Below are 15,989 nucleotides of genomic sequence, written 5' to 3'. Positions count from 1 at the left end.
AATAGGTGACTTGGGTGCTGTTAAAGGCATTCAGTCTTGTAAGGGAAGCAGAGCATAAAAGTTTGGAAAATTTGCAGCCTGACAATGTGATAGAAAAGAAAAACCCATTTTCTGAGGGGAAATAAAAGCTGACTGCAGAAATTTGCATACGTAACAAGGAGCCAAATTTAATCCCCAAGATCTTGGGGAAAATGTCTCCAGAACATGTCAGAGGTCTTCACAGCAGCACCTCCCATCACAGGCCTAGGAGAAAATGGTTTCGTGGGCCAGGTCCCTGTGCTGTGTGCAGCCTAGGAACTTGGTGCCCTGCATCCCAGCCGCTCCAGCCATGGCTGAAAGGGGTCAATGTAGAGCTCAGGCTGTGGCTTCAGAGGGTGCAACCTCTAAACTTTGGCCACTTCCACATGATGTTGAGCCTGCAAGTGCACAGAAGTCAAGAACTGGGGTTTGGGAACCTCCGCCTAGATTTCAGAACATGTATGGAAATGTCTGGATGCCCAGGCAGAAGTTTGCTGCAGGTGCAGAACTCTCATGGAGAACCTCTGCTAGGGCAGTGTGGAAGGAAAATGTAAGGTCGGAGCTCCCACACAGAGTCCCCACTGGGGTACTGCCTAGTGGAGCTGTGAGAAGAGGGCTGCTGTCCTCTAGACCCCAGAATGGTAGATCCACCAACAGCTTGCACTGTTAGCCTGGAAAAGCTGCAGACACTCAACGCCAGTCCATCAAAGCAGCCAGGAGGGAGGCCGTACCCTGCAAAGCCACAGGGGTGGAGCTGCCCAAGACTGTGGGAACCCACATCTTGAATCAGCATGACCTGGATGTGAGACCTAGAATCAAAGGAGATCATTTTAAAGCTTTAAAATTTGACTGCCCAGCTGGATTTCAGACTTGCATGGGCCCTGTAACCACTTTGTTTTGGCCAATTCCTCCCTTTTGGAATGGCTGTATTTACCCAATACCTGTGCCCCTGTTGTATCTAGGAAGTAATTAGCTTGCTTTTGATTTTACAGGCTCATAGGTGGAAGGAATTTGCCTTGTCTCAGATGAGACTTTGGACCACGGACTTTTAGGTTAATGCCGAAATGAGTTAAGACTTTGGGGGACTGTTAGGATGGCGTGATTGATTTTGAAATGTGAGGACATGAGATTTGAAGGGCCAGGGGCAGAAAGATATGGTTTGGCTCTGTGTCCCCACCCAAATCTCACCTTGAATTGTACTCCCATAATTCCCACATGTTGTGGGAGGAACCTGGTGGGAGATCATTTGAATCATGGGGGTGGTTTCCCCCATACTGTTCTTGTGGCAGTGAATAAGTCTCACAAGATCTGATGATTTTATCAGAGGTTTCCACTTTTTCATCTTCCTCATTTTCTTTTTTTTTTTTTTTTGAGACGGAGTCTCGCTCTGTCACCCAGGCTGGAGTGCAGTGGCCGGATCTCAGCTCACTGCAAGCTCCGCCTCCCGGGTTCACGCCATTCTCCTGCCTCAGCCTCCCGAGTAGCTGGGACTACAGGCGCCTGCCACCTCACCCGGCTAGTTTTTTGTATTTTTTAGTAGAGACGGGGTTTCACTGGGTTAGCCAGGATGGTCTCGATCTCCTGACCTCGTGATCTGCCCGTCTCAGCCTCCCAAAGTGCTGGGATTACAGGCTTGAGCCACCGCGCCCGGCCCCATCTTCCTCATTTTCTCTTGCCACCTCCATTTAAGAAGTGCCTTTTGCCTCCCGCCATGATTCTGAGGCCTCCCCAGCCATGTGGAACTGTAAGTCCAATTAAATCTCTTTTTCTTGCCAGTCTCGGGTATGTCTTTATCAGCAGTGGAGTAATACATGTACTCTTTGAATTTCTTTTAAAGAAAAAGAGAAAAGAATCTTTATTAGTTTACTGGAGATACCATAACAAATAATCACAAACTTCTTGGCCTAAAACAGCAGATATGTATTCTCACTGTTCTGAGGCCCCGAGTCCAGAGTCAAGGTGTGGGCAGGGCCACGTTCCCTGCAAGAGCTCTAGGAGAGGACCTTTTTTTCCTTCTTCCAGGTTCTGGTGGCTCCAGGATTCCTTGGTGTGTGGCTGTATAACTCCGTTCTCTGCTTCCATCTTCACAGGTCCTTCTTCTCTTCCCCCTCTGTACTCCTCCATCTCTCATAAGGATACTTGTAATTGGATTTAGAGCCTACCTGGTTAGTCCAGAATAATCTCATCTCATGATCTTTAATTAACATCTGCCAAGACCTTTTCTCCAAATAAAGTTGCATTTGCAGATATTGGGGGTTATGAGACATACCATGTGGGGCACCACCATTCAGCCACTATCATTGCCAACCAGATTTTGAGGGAAAAACTCACCTATATGCTCCTTATACTTAAATATAAAATTGAAAGAAGAGAGATTGAAAAAAATACCATACAACACTACTAAAAGAATGTACTCTTTTGAATTTTATATACTCTCCATATATTCACCTTTTCCAAAAGATGTATTTTAATGCTAAGATGAGGCAAATTTTTAGGCAAGTTGCATGGTACACAGCATAACTAGACTGAAAGCCCCTTGAAGGCAAGGACCATGTCTGTATTGTCCATTACTGTATCCCCAGCACAGAGTAAGTGCTCAGTGCTGGTGGAGTGGATGGGTGGGTGGATAGGAAAGGCAGTCAAAGAGATCGGGGCAGGGAAGCCTGTTAGGAGGCAGTCTCATCAGCACAGGAAAGCAGTCCTAAGGGGCTGGGCTAGCTTGCTGGTAGAAACGGTGAAAGGGGCCTATCCAGAAGACTCTTCAGTTGCAACTTGGCAGGGGAGATTGACAGCTGAGTGGGAAGGAGGAAGGAGAGTAAGGAGCCCCAGGGAGAGGACACTTCCATTCTATGCAGAAATGGCAGAGCTGGGCGGGACTAGCAGGGTGGGCAGGAGACAACTTGGCCCAGCTGACTGGGCCAGCCTGCAGTTGGAGCATCACTGGGAGGCCAGGGCTGGAGGTGGAGGCTGGCAAGCCCTCAGCATAGAAGCCCTGAGAGGGGAACTTCTCCCCAGGAGTCAAGAGGAAGAAGGGGAGGCTGTGGAGGGAGAACAGAACCATGGGAGACAGAGGAGAACACTCAGAGCATTGGGAGGATGGCAGGAAGGTGAGCAGGGTTGGGGAATCGTAGGATCCTCCTAGGATTAGGCCCCTTCGCTGCCAGGGCGGCCAAAGGAGGAATTGGTATGGAGGGGTTGCAGCTGGCAGACCCAAGGTCTCACGTTTCACAGAAACCGGGACGGGGATGGCTCAGCCCCGGGAGTGGGGAAAATGGATACAGAGAGAAGGAGAAGGGCGACAGGGTGCAGGGTGGGGACGCCGCGGTGAGGCATGCTCTCCTGAGCACATGTTCATTACTGATGTGTCCATCTGTCTTCTCGTTTAATCCTGGAGACAACCTGCCTGGCAGATCATAGCAGCCCCTACCTCCCCCTTTTTTGTGATATACAAAAGTCACATAGCTAGATAGTAGCAGAGACAGGATTCAACAGCCCCAGCTGTTGACCACTCCTCCTTTTCAGGGCTGATGAGACCCATGCCTATCTTCAGGACACCTGTACACAAAAGCCCGCGAGTCTGCTTAGGAGCCTGCTGTGGCTTGGGGACAATTGGTGCACCTCATCACAAAAGCATCGGAATGGGACCTGTGTGCAGAGGCAATGCCACTGAGTGCTGCAGGCCTCAGTCTCCACCTCCCCCTCCTCCCCTTTCTTTGCTCATTAGGGCTCTTGCAGGCACCACTGCATCAGCCTTGGCTTCCAGCTCTGTGGTCGGGAGCCTAACCTGCGCTTGAGGTGTGGCTGCTCCCTTCCACCAGCCTCCGCCTCAGGGGAGTGTGGGGATGAGGATGTGTTAGAAAGGGTGGCTTATGCTTTTCTTGCTCTGGCTCCCTCTGAGCGAGTCCCCTCCATCCTGCAGAACACCACTGATTAAGAAAGGTCTGTGGTCCTAGGACCCTGCCTGAGCCACTCTGAGCATGGTGTGGCTTCTGCAGGAGCAGCTGCCAGGCCCACGCAGGGTGCAACTGTTGCCATGGGACGGGGTGCCTGGCTCACTGTCTGTGAGGCACACAAAGACCCGTCCTTGTTTGTTACCTGCAGATAAGTGCCCCCGCCACCACGTGGAACAGTGTAAACTCCCACCTCCTGAGTCAGCCCCAGCCATCCTTTCTTCCACATCCCATATCCACCGTCAGCAGACCTTCAGCTCAATGTTTAAGACCCAACTGGAATCTGACCTCTTCTCCCCTCTGCTGTTGCCCCGGTCAGTGCCAGCATGTGGTCCTGGTTACTGCGGGGGATGGATGGGGGTGGGTAGTTGTCTCTAGTGGGCTCCCTGCTGCCACACCGTCCCTGTGGGCTGTTCTCGGCACAGCAACCGGAGGGAGCCTGTTGGACTGTGGCTGCAGCTGCCTGGCCACCACACACAGGCCCAGGTGGAGCTCTTCGCCTGGGCTCTGGGCACAGGTCCAGCTGCCTCTCCCGCACGCCCTGCTGCTCTGCCTGCTGGCCTCCAGCCCTCTACTTGGACGGCTCATCCCGAGACCCTCGTGACTTAGCCTGTTCCTTCTCGGGCCTGGGCTCTCCTTCATACCTCCTCACCGACAGTTCAGACCCCACGTGCCAGCCCTCTTCTCTCCTCGCCTTCCTCTGTGTTTACCTCCACACTTGGCACCGTCTGCCATGCTCCATATGTTGTTCCTCTCCCCACTAGGATGTGATGAAGGCAAGGGTTTTGTGCGTTTCATCTCCTGCTGAATGGGGCTTGTTACACAGTAGGCCCCTCAATAACACGTGACGGTAGATGAATGAATTTTTCTGTTTTTTTTTTTACCCCCTTTACCAAATTTGATTTGGAGACGCTCTCTTAGTATTTCCTCTTCCTTTAATTAAAAAAAAAAAAAAGACTCTGGACTATTCTAGGAAAAGGGGATAGGAGGTGGAGAGGAAGGAGGCAGGAGCCACACTTCTGCTCTGATTCAGAAGAATCGATTCCATTCTGAACTTGATCAGAAGTGCTGCTATATGTGGCTGTCGCAGGGCACACCGTTCTCCTCCATTCCTTGTCTGAAGCCCAGCTGTAGGTCACAGTGATTCTCCCACATCCCACTTTGCTACATTGCCTCAAGTCTCTGAGATAAGTTTGTCTTGTCTTTTGTAAATTCTGAAATGAAAGCAATGTGAATTCCTTGATCCATAATTCCTTTAATCAAAAGTAGCCCTTGGATTTGTTTTCTTTTTTTTTTTTTTTTGAATCGGGGTCTCACTTTGTTCCCCAGGGTAGAGTGCAGTGGCACTCTTGAGCTTAACCTCTTGAGCTTAAGTAATCCCTTCCCGCCTCAGCCTCCCAAGTGGCTGGGACTACGGGTGCATACCATCATACCCAGCAAAAAAAAAAAAAAAAAAAAAAAAAAAAATTTCTTTGGAGAGATGGGTCTTGCTTTGCTGCTCAGGCTGGTCTCAAACTCCTGGCCTCAAGCGATCTTCATGCCTTGACCTCCCAAAGTGCTGGGATTACAGGTTTGAGCCATCATACCCAGCATAGCCTTTGTTAATAGTCACTTATGTATTCTTCTAGGAAAAAATAATGCATAATATCAGCATAAATGTATATCCATTCAGAGTGGACATGAACAGAATCGTGGTAGGCATATTATTCTAGAATGTATTAATATAATTTGGAAATCTTCTATATTAGTTCTACCTTGTTTTAAATTTATTTTATTTTATTTATTTATTTATTTATTTATTTATTTATTTATTTATTTATTTTTGAGATGGAGTCTCACTCTTGTTGCCCAAGCTGGAGTGCGGTGGCGTGATCTTGGCTCACTGCAACCTCCGCCTCCCAGGTTCAAGTGATTCTCCTGCTTCAGCTTCCTGAGTAGCTGGGATTACAGGCACACGCCACCACACCCAGCTAAATTTTTTTGTATTTTTAGTAGAGACGGGGTTTTGCCATGTTGGCCAGTCTGGTCTCAAACTCCTGACCTCAGGTGATCTGCCCGCCTTGGCCTCTCAGAGTGCTGGGATTACAGGTGTGAGCCACCACGCCTGGCCTACTTCGTCGTTTTTAGCAACTGCTTAGTATTGTATTGAACGTATGTACCGTGTCATACAGACCTAAGCCCATACCGACAGGCATCAGTTTTAGTTGTGACAGTATGGCAGTGAATACTCCTATGCATCCTGGCACACCTGCAATAATACTTGTATAGCGTGTATCTGGCAGTGCATTGTAGATTAAAGGAGCATGGGCATTTAAAATTTTGATAGCTATTGCTAAGTTGACCTTTGTCTTTTATTTCTTTGGTTTTTAAAAATTTTTTTGAGCCAAAGTCTTTCCCAGGCTGGAACACAGTGATGCGATAGCTCACTGTAGCCTCAACCTCCTGGGCTCCACCAGTTCTCCCAACTCAGCCTCCCCGAGTAGCTAGGACCGCAGCCATGCGTCAAGACACTTAGCTAATTTTGTTTGTTTTTTGTGGAGATGGAGTCTCACGGTGTTGCCCAGGCTGCTCTCAAACTCCTGGGCTCAAGCAATCCCCTCCCTAAGTCTGGATTGCAGGTGTGAGCCACTGCACCCAGCCCATTTGACCTTTGAGTGGTTACACCAGTTCATTCTTCTGGGATGTTTTTCCCCAAACTTTTTATTTCAAAAAATATTAAACTTACAGAAAAACCTAAACAACAGTGTAATGAATAGCCAAATAGCTTTCACCTAGGTTCACCAGTGTTGTGATGCTACATGTTTTCGTTTGCTCAGGCTGCCATAACCAAATATCACAGACTGGGTGGCTTAAACAGTAGGCACTTATTTTCTCACGGTTCTGGAAGCCGGAAGTCCACAATGAAGGTGTCGGTGAGCAGGCTGGGTTTCCTCCAAGGCCTCTCTCCTTGGCTTGCAGATGGCCATCTTCTCCGTGTTCTCACATGGTCTTTTCTTGGTGCACTCACACTTCTATGTCCTAATCTCCTCCTCTTGTAAGGATACCAGTCATATTGGATTAGGGCCTCCACATGCTCTCATTAAACTTTAATTACCCCTTTAAAGGCCCGGTCTCCACATAGTCACGCTCTGAGGTGCTGTGGGTTTGGACTTCAACAGACGACTTTGGAGGAGACGGCACAGTTCATCCTTTAATACCACATTTCCTTCTCTTTCCGTGTGTGTGTGTGTGTGTGTATAATGTTAATATAGTATAATTATAGCAGATTTATGATATAATTTGTTGTATTCATAATTATAAAACCATTTATTATATATAATTATAATGTATAATATATTTCCCCAAACCACTCAGAAGTAAATTGCAGCCACTGTGTTACTTTGGCATCCATCTCCTAGGAACAAGGACATGCTCCTCAGGATATATTTGATGTCCTTTATTTTACAGTGATGGGGAGAGATTCCCCTGAAGTAGAAGGAGAAATGAGCATGCAGTGGCTCTGGCCCTGACTGGGGGCATTCCCTCCAGATGGTTTTGTCCTGGCCTAGTTTTCTCCTGTCTCCTTCCTGAGTTCCAGCCCCCGAGTGAGATCTGGCGTGCTTAAGAGAAGGGGCCTCCTGCTTCCAAGAGCTGTTGAGGCAAGCAGAACCCCTTGGCCTGGACTCCAGATTCTCTGGCGTTGGTGAGGTTTAGGATCTCTGATGTGTTGACGAGATGACAGACCTCCTCACAACTTCACCTGCTCGTTGGTCTCTCTCTCTATCAACATGTCTCTCTAAACAGACTTGTTACTGCAATTCTTTGTATAGGCAGTCCTTGCCTGGCAAATGCAGACTGCCTGTGTTTATTCAGAGAGTACAGTTTACTGTCTTGGCTACCATTTTCTCCTTCCCTGTCTCCCTTCTCCTCCTACTCTGACGGAAGTAGGTTCTTGCCCACCACCAGGAGTAACGAGGCATCTTCTGTGGGCTTGCGTCAGCGTCTGTTTCTTCCACAGTACTTTTCTGTGGGAAAATATCACATAGGCAGCACTTTCAGTGTTTCTTTTAGTAGATAGAATCATTGTGAAGTACTTGCCTAGCACTTCAATGGAGGATGCTTAGCCTCAAAACTTTTCATTTCCTCTTGTTCAGGCTGTCATGTCTACAGACCCAAGGTTCAAACGTAAATCGGGCGAGTTCTTTGCTATCCAAGGCCAATCAGGTTGTTGCCGAATGTGCCCAGGCATCCACTGTCTACTCAATTAACAGAGCTTCTCTCCCCTCCCCTCCCCTCCCCTCCTCTCCTCATCTTGTCTCTTTTCTTTTCCTTTTTTGAGGTAGAGTCTCGCTCTTTTGCCCAGACTGGAGTGTAATGGTGCAGTCTTGGCTCACTGCAGCCTCAACCTCCTAGGCTCAAGTGATCCTCCCACCTCAGCTTCTGAAGCAGCCGGAACCAGAGGTGTGTGCCACCACACATGGTTACTTTTTAAAAAATATTTTGTAGAGACGTGATCTCACTCAGTTACCCAGGCTGGTTTCGAACTCCCGGGCTCAAGAGATTCTCACACCTCAGCTTCGCAAAGTGCGGGGATTACAGGCATGAGCCACCACACCCGGCCATAGAACTGCCTTTCTAAAACGTAGTCCCAACCTGTCTTTGACTCTGCTTAGAATTCTTCCCTGGCTTTTCCTTTCCTACAGGATTCATTCCAGTTTCCTTGGCCCAGCATTCAAGATCATCCCTCTTTTGGCCCCTGCTCAATTTGTCACCCTGTTACCTGCTGCTCCCCCAGGAGGTTCCCTTGTTACTGTATTGAAGCCAAATTAAATGAGGCCAGACACACTGCCATGCTTCGTCCCTGTACCTAATGGCTTGTGATATTTCTCAGAACGTATCTTCTCTCCCCTCCCTGATCCATTTGCCAAATTCTTACCCAGCATTCAGGGCTTGGCTTGACCATCCCCCATCAGTAAAGTCTCTTCTTCACTAGAAGATGGAAGGCATACAAACGCTTCGGTCCCCACTGCAGGGTTGACCATCCTTCCCTTGTGCCATCATTCTGCTGCAGACTTGACTCTTCTCTAGCATGTATCACACCGTACGTGTGATATGTACGTGTTAGCCCCCATGTGATATGTACGTGTTAGCCCCCTGGTTGCAAGAAAACTGGTTTTACCTTTGTATCCTTAGTGCCTGGGTTGGAGTAGGCACTCAGTAAACATTTGAGTGGATGATGGATTTGTCCTTGGATAGAGCACATCCTGAAGTTAGAAGCAGCTGCATTTCGCTTTGTCATTACCAGTCCTTATCCGAGTGAGCCTTGTGTGTCACAAAGGGGAAAATACAGTTTTCCACATGCTATGAGGAGTCCTTCTCCCTAAGCGTCCAGTTCTAAGGAGTCCACACCAATCATCAGCAACACAGGACCTCAGTGGCCTGCGCTGGGCTTACTGTGTGTTGTCACATGTTAACAGAGAAAGTGCCTTACCTTGGTTCTATACACAGCGAGTAGACTGATAACCCAGCCTGTATGTGCATCTTGCTTTACATTGCTTCTTTGAAAAGCTACTGACGTCGTCTTTTCTTTCAGTCAAACGCTTCAGAGAACCAAAGCATGAAAGACGTCCGTGGAGGATATGGTATGTGTTTAGGTATTAACTCATTCAGGAGTGCTTTTGACTATGTTGGGAGTCTTAGGGGTGGGGATGAGGTATGGTGTTGGAGTGGGGAGGGCATGGAATGTGAGAAATGATACATAATATCATGTACCTGGAATCCCTGAGTTAAATTCATCAGGAACTATGTATATGATGAAAGCATTTCTGTTTCTCCAGGTAACTTTTGATCCTACCTTTATTTTAGAATCACTCTGTTTCCACTTCTAGAAGATGGAAGATACACAAATACATCACTCCCCAATGCTGGCTGCTTCATCTTTGTCTACCTGTTGTTAGATTTGGTTTAAATTCCTGGATTCTGTAGTCTATATGTACAAGCAAAAACTAACCCAAATTTGGAGATCAGTCAAACATAGCATATAAATGCTCCTCTCTCCAAATGAGTCTTTCTTGGTCCTAGCATAAAGGAAAACTGTTTCTCTACTCAAAATACTTCTGACACCAAATATATGAGGGTTTTCTTCCCCCAGCATCAACCAGCTTTCCAACTTTGCAAGTACCACTTGGGTGTCCCATAATTTAATTCACTTCGGACACTTAACTACCTGGAGTTAGAACAGAATCCACAGGTTAAGGGCTCAGTCCCACAAACTGCCCCCTTCTTCAGTGCCTGTTGTAAGTAGTGGGGTCCTCAGGGTATCCACATTTCCGTCCAACTTTGCTATGAAGTCAGGGGTTCCCACAACCCCCACTTCCCCACTAAGATTCAGTAATTTGCTAGAAAGGCTCATAAAACTCAGGGAAACATTTACTTACATTTACTGGTTTATTATAAAGGACCCAGATGAACGCTAGATGAAGAGGTGCATTGGGCGAGGTCCAGAAGGGTCCTGAGCACAGGAGTTGGGGTGTGCCCCTCTCCCAGCACGTGAACATGTTTACCAGCCCAGAAGCGCTCCAAATCCCATTGTTTAGGGATTTTTATGGAGGTTTCATCATGTAGGCATGATTGATTATTAACTCAGTCTCCAGCCCCTCCCTTCTCCCTGGAGGGTGGGGGATTAGGACTGAAAGTTCTAAGTTTCTAATCATGACTTGGTCCTTTTGGTGACTAGCCCCATCCCGAAGCTATCTAGGAGCCCACTAACGCTTGCTTCATTAGAGCAAAAAGCTGTCTTCCAGGAAATTCCATGAGGTTTAGGTGCTCGTATCAGGACCAAGGCCAGAGACCAAGTATTAGAACAAAAACTCCTCTTAGCACCTCTATTACTCAGGAGATTACAAGTGTTTTAGGAGCTCTGTGTCGGAAACCAGGACAGAGACCAAATACATATATTTCTTATATAGACTTTGATATAATATATCAAGCATGTATTTATTTCACAGAAGATGATCCTGCAGTCACAATTTTTCCTTCGTAAAATGGTGGTAAAGCTTCAGAAGTAGGTTCTAAAGACAAAACTCTAAAGTAATACATCACCTGGAAGGATACAGTCAGCTCTTCAGGACAGCTCGTGTCCACAAGAAGCTGCCTGTTTTAGGCTGCCTTGGGCTTGCACCTTTCCTAACAAAATAGCCATTTTCTCCTTCAGAGGAAATGTCAGTAATCACTGTGATAAAATTTTTAAGTGTGTACTTGCTTGTTCTTAAACATGTTGCTGCCGAATGTTGATAATTCTTTTTATTTCCCCCCCTTTGATTTTTCTCAAACCCCATTAACTTTAGAATGTATGACTCCCACCTCAGGTCTGGGGCAGGACCTGGTGGAGACCTAGCTTTGGGGCTCTCTGAGTCTTACATACATTGTCCTTTGGTAACTCCTCCTTTCCGATGAGTCTAGGGAATGATTTTCCAGCCACCATCACTGGGTTGGTCTGGATAATCTCCGCAGTCCTGAGACCCTGCCCAGCTGGGAGGCTGCAAGAGACAGAGATGACCAAGAGGTGCCTCGACCACAGAGGAGAGTGACTGCCTGGTACTGCTGGCGGAGGACATACTGAAGGCACACGCTGTCTCCACCATGCTCCTGTCACATAGGCGGGGGGACAGCTCCTCTCAGAGATTAACGCCCTTGTTTTTTCTTTTTTGAAATGCTTATCGTCTAGTCCAGGGGCTGGCACACTACAGCCCGCAGGCCCGGTGTGTGTGATTGGAATAGCTGTGTCTATGACTGCATCGTTCTCCAGCAGCAGGGCTGAGGAGTTGAGATAGAGATGTATGGTGCACAAAACCTCAAATATTTATTCTTTGGTCCTTTACAGAAAAGGTGTGCCTACCCTCATCTAGCCCGTTGTTTAAATGGCAGCAGCTAAAATTTCTTTAGGGATCCAGCTGCAGTACTGGATTTGTGCTAGTCTTGTTAATTTCACGCATAATCTAGCTCGTTGTGAGTGAAGTTGAACGGGAGCACTTTAAAATAGAGGCAGTCCTTGGGCTGCATCGCAAAGCTATGATCGAGCATTTTATTTTGAAGTAAGAACATGAAAAATTTAAAACATATTTTAAATATCAATCCTTGACCTTTTAGGGATTTCTTTTTTTTTTTTTTTTTTTGAGACGGAGTCTCACTCTGTCGCCCAGGCTGGAGGGCAGTGGCGTGATCTCCACTCACTGCAAGTTCCGCCTCCCGGATTCATGCCATTCCCCTGCCTCAGCCTCCCGTGTAGCTGGGACTACAGGCGCCCGCCACCGCGCCCGGCTAATTTTTGTATTTTTAGTAGAGACGGGGTTTCACTGTGTTAGCCAGGATGGTCTCGATCTCCTGACCCCGTGATCTGCCCGTCTCGGCCTCCCAAAGTGCTGGGATTACTGGCTTGAGCCACCGCGCCGGCCTTTTAGGGATTTCAAAGGCAATGTTATTGCGGGCTTTGAAAGGTGGCTGTGATGCCGAGCCTGAGTTAGCATTCGAGGCCCGGGAAGAGATGACCAGTGACTGGAAGGTTGGGTGGCTTTTTTCCTGTTTCAGACTTCTCGTTTTCCTCAAATTGGATATTGCCCTCCTGTCAGGCTGATAACCAGTGTTGGTTTTATTTTGTACAGGTTTTTAGACACTTCCAAGCAAGCCATAGGAATGCTGTTCATCCACTTTGCAAACGTATACCTAGCAGATCTTACTGAAGAGGACCCTTGTTCACTGTAAGTGGCCCCTGTTTGAGTGCAAACATCAGCTGCCCCTCCGTTGAAAATATAGGCTGGCCTTGCTTTCTGCTGCTGGTCCTGCTCCCTCTGGCTTGAGGAGAGGGTGCTCCCCTTTTCCTCTGTGCTCCTCTGAGAGACCATGCTGTGCATGCTGTCTTGGAGCTCACATACACAGCTATCAGTCGGCTTGTAGGGCTTTACATGGTGACACTTTCCCTGTGCACTGGCTTTCTGTTCATCAATCCAAGTTCTGTCCTTTGATTTTCTAGTGTCCTTATGTTTCCCAGTTTCCAAGCCACCCCTGGCAAGGAAGAATAATGCCCTACAGGAGTGTCTCACTGGGGCTCACAGGAGGACACACTGGGGCTACTCTGTGGCATCACCCATTCAGGGTCAAAACTGTTGTTGACCATCATTGACCTCTTCCACCTTATCACTGCAGCGTGCCTTCCATGCAGCCCCCAGAGCAATCTGTGACCTCAATCCTGCCATGATATTCTGTCCTCCTTGCTAATGGCACCCACACGGTTCTTCTCTTAGCAGGTGGAGTGGCAGAGGAGGCTTGCCTACCTCTTCTGCCTCCCTTTGTCTTTACAGCAGCCTGCCATATATTAATAGAGACTTTGATTATCCCCATTTTACAGTTATGGAACTGAGGCACAGAGAGGTTATATATACTGTAAGTTCACACCGCTCAGGAGTCATGGAGCCAAACCAGTCTGGCCTCCAGGGCCCACATGATGCTTTGCTATGTCAGAATCATCTGTGTTGAGTATGGAACATAGAAGTTTCTCTCTTTATTCCCAAGGCGTGGCGCACAGTAGGCTCGTAAATGTTTGCTAAGTGAATGAATGAAAGTAAGGCCTGTATGTACATCACATGTCCTTGTTCTCGCAGGCGTGAGATGCTCTGGACACAAATTAAAGTATTTGAGAGCAGCATAGCTTCAGGCCAGAGAGAAATTGCCTTGGAAGCAATTGCCGCTCCTGCCATCTCTGGTCTGAGAGTGACCCCTTGTGATTTTACAGAGGAAGGGCAGGCAGGAGAAATGCCCCCTCCCTCTTTGCATGGGTTTTCCTGCTGACCTACCCTAGCACAGGCTGCGCCCTCTGGCATCAGAGTGCTGTGTGCACATCACCAAAGCTCCAGCCCGGGATAGGAGGCTGTGAGGCTGCACAAAATGTCTCAAGCCTCAGCCACTGGAAAGCCCACCACAGCTGGGGCATGTGGTGTCCTGGAGCTTACCTGCAAGGATTTCAGAGCCACATGGTATCTCAGAGGGTCAGTACTGGACCCAGTGCCCTTGCCTCCCACTCTGTCTACCGTGGAGAGCTGGGGCTTGTGGTCAGCAGTGCTCAGCTGGATCTGGGTACAAGCCCTCAAGAGAGGGTGAGTGGCAAAGGGCCTTTCTTTGGTGAGAGAAAAGATTTTGTGTCAGATGGAAACAGACCTTACAAGAACACAGTCCATGTGGCACGCCCTTCAGAGCATCCTCCTCTCATTCCCCCAGTTATCTTGCCTTTTCCCATAGGGAGGAAAGCTCTCCCTTTAAAGTGTAGGTCGGGCACGGTGGTGTAGGCCTGTAATCCCAGCACTTTGGGAGGCCAAGGCAGGCAGATCACTTGAGGCCGGAAGTTCAAGACCAGCCTGGCCAACATGATGAAACCCTGTCTCTACTAAAAATACAAAAATTAACTGGGTGTGGTGGTGGGCACCTGTAATCCCAGCTACTTGGGAGGCTGAGGCAGGAGAATCACTTGAACCCCGGAGGCAGAGGCTGCAGTGAGCTGAGATTGCACCACTGCACTCCAGCCTGGGCGGTAGAGGGAGACTCCATCTCAAAAAAAAAAAAAGTGTAAAAATATTACTTAGGCTTGACTGCAGATGGGGATGGGCGAAGGCCACGTGGCCCTGCCCTCTTTGTCTGTGAAACCCCAGAGGCTGTTTTCCTGTAGCTCTCTGGTGCAGCAGCACTGTTCTGGGCTTCCTGGGCTGGACTTTCAGGGAGTGAGCAGAATCATTGCATAGGCATTTCTGTCATCAGTTAAGTTCTATTTCCTGGTGACTTCCCTGGCTGCTTCCAGGTACTCTGTCTTCCATTGAACCTTCACCTGGCAGACGCACTGGCAGGTTTTTGTTTTGTTTTTTGGAGATGGAATCTCGCTCTGTCGCGCAGGCTGGGGTGCAGTGGTGCAATCTCGGCTCACTGCAACCTCCGCCTCCCGGGTTCAAGCGATTCCCCTGCCTCAGCCTCCCGAGTAGCTGGGATTACAGGCACATGCCACCACGCCCAGCTAATTTTTTTGTATTTCTAGTAGAGACGGAGTTTCACCGTGTTAGCCAGGATGGTCTTGATCTTCTGACCTCGTGATCCGCCTGGCTCGGCCTCCCAAAGTGCTGGGATCACAGGTGTGAGCCACCTCACCCGGCCAGCACTGGCAGTTTTTAAGTGTCTTTGCCCCTCACTCACCTCCCTCAGGTGGTCCCACTCCTGATGAGCTTCAGCACGTGGTTGGGAGGCACCTGGAAGTGACAGCTACACTAGCACATGAGGGCTGCCAGCCCCCAGAATGGGCCCAAACAAATGCTGGGGCCGTCCGCTTCCCTCAGGCCACCCGCGTCAGCCATGACCTCTGGCCCTGTGGCTTCTGCCGTGAGCATGCATGTGCCCTGTCCTCACAGGTACCTCATCAACTTCCTCCTGGATGCCACTGTGGGCATGCTGCTCATCTACGTGGGGGTGCGTGCCGTCAGCGTCCTGGTGGAGTGGCAGCAGTGGGAGTCCCTGCGCTTCGGCGAATATGGTAATGTGCTGTGGACAGGGCATGAGGGAACTGCTGGAGGTCTCTGCTCCTTGCCCCATGCGGCCCACCAGGCAAACAGATCCAGAAATGGCTGGAGAGCTGCCATTGTCTCCTCTTTGTGGTAGAGGGGGCTGTTCTGGGTTCGAGCTCACCCTCCTGTGGGTATGGGTGCCTGCTTTACCGCCAAGGCCCTCACCTTATGGCAGGGAAGGTAGCAGGAGACAGGAGACACTAGACGCAGAGAGAAGGCTGAATGTCTGTCCCTTCTCCTGGAAGACACCAGCAGTCCCACACACAGGACCACAGGGCCTCTTCATTCCGCCAGGCTGCCTGTCGAGCTCACGCCACCTGCCAGCAGGTTAGGGAGATGGGGCAGCCCTCATGTTCTGAGGGTATTCAGTAACGAGGCAGCAAGCCGTGCCTCTCTTGCTGCTGCACATCTGTGCCTGTCCTGTCGCCAGGCCGTTCCACACGGCTGG

The 15,989-nt window shown here is 48.9% G+C and overlaps 1 protein-coding gene across 3 annotated transcripts in view; it reads left to right on the top strand.

Annotated features, from left to right (window-relative positions):
- The window catches only part of STIMATE (STIM activating enhancer), a 63,433-nt gene that overhangs the window by 35,515 nt on the left and 11,929 nt on the right, over positions 1-15,989 (top strand). For 2 of the 3 annotated variants that reach the window (XM_005547385.5, XM_074032470.1), the window contains exons 2-4: positions 9,541-9,589; positions 12,608-12,703; positions 15,389-15,510. In XM_005547385.5, the coding sequence (XP_005547442.1) occupies positions 9,541-9,589; positions 12,608-12,703; positions 15,389-15,510 (267 nt within the window). The remainder of the gene's footprint in view (positions 1-9,540; positions 9,590-12,607; positions 12,704-15,388; positions 15,511-15,989) is intronic. The other variant, XM_045386066.3, reaches the window with a different exon arrangement.

Source organism: Macaca fascicularis, chromosome 2 (genome assembly GCF_037993035.2).
Source record: "Macaca fascicularis isolate 582-1 chromosome 2, T2T-MFA8v1.1".
NCBI classification, from domain to species: domain Eukaryota; kingdom Metazoa; phylum Chordata; class Mammalia; order Primates; family Cercopithecidae; genus Macaca; species Macaca fascicularis.
Note: the sequence above shows the minus strand (reverse complement) of the source record. Positions and strands in the feature narration are given on the sequence as shown.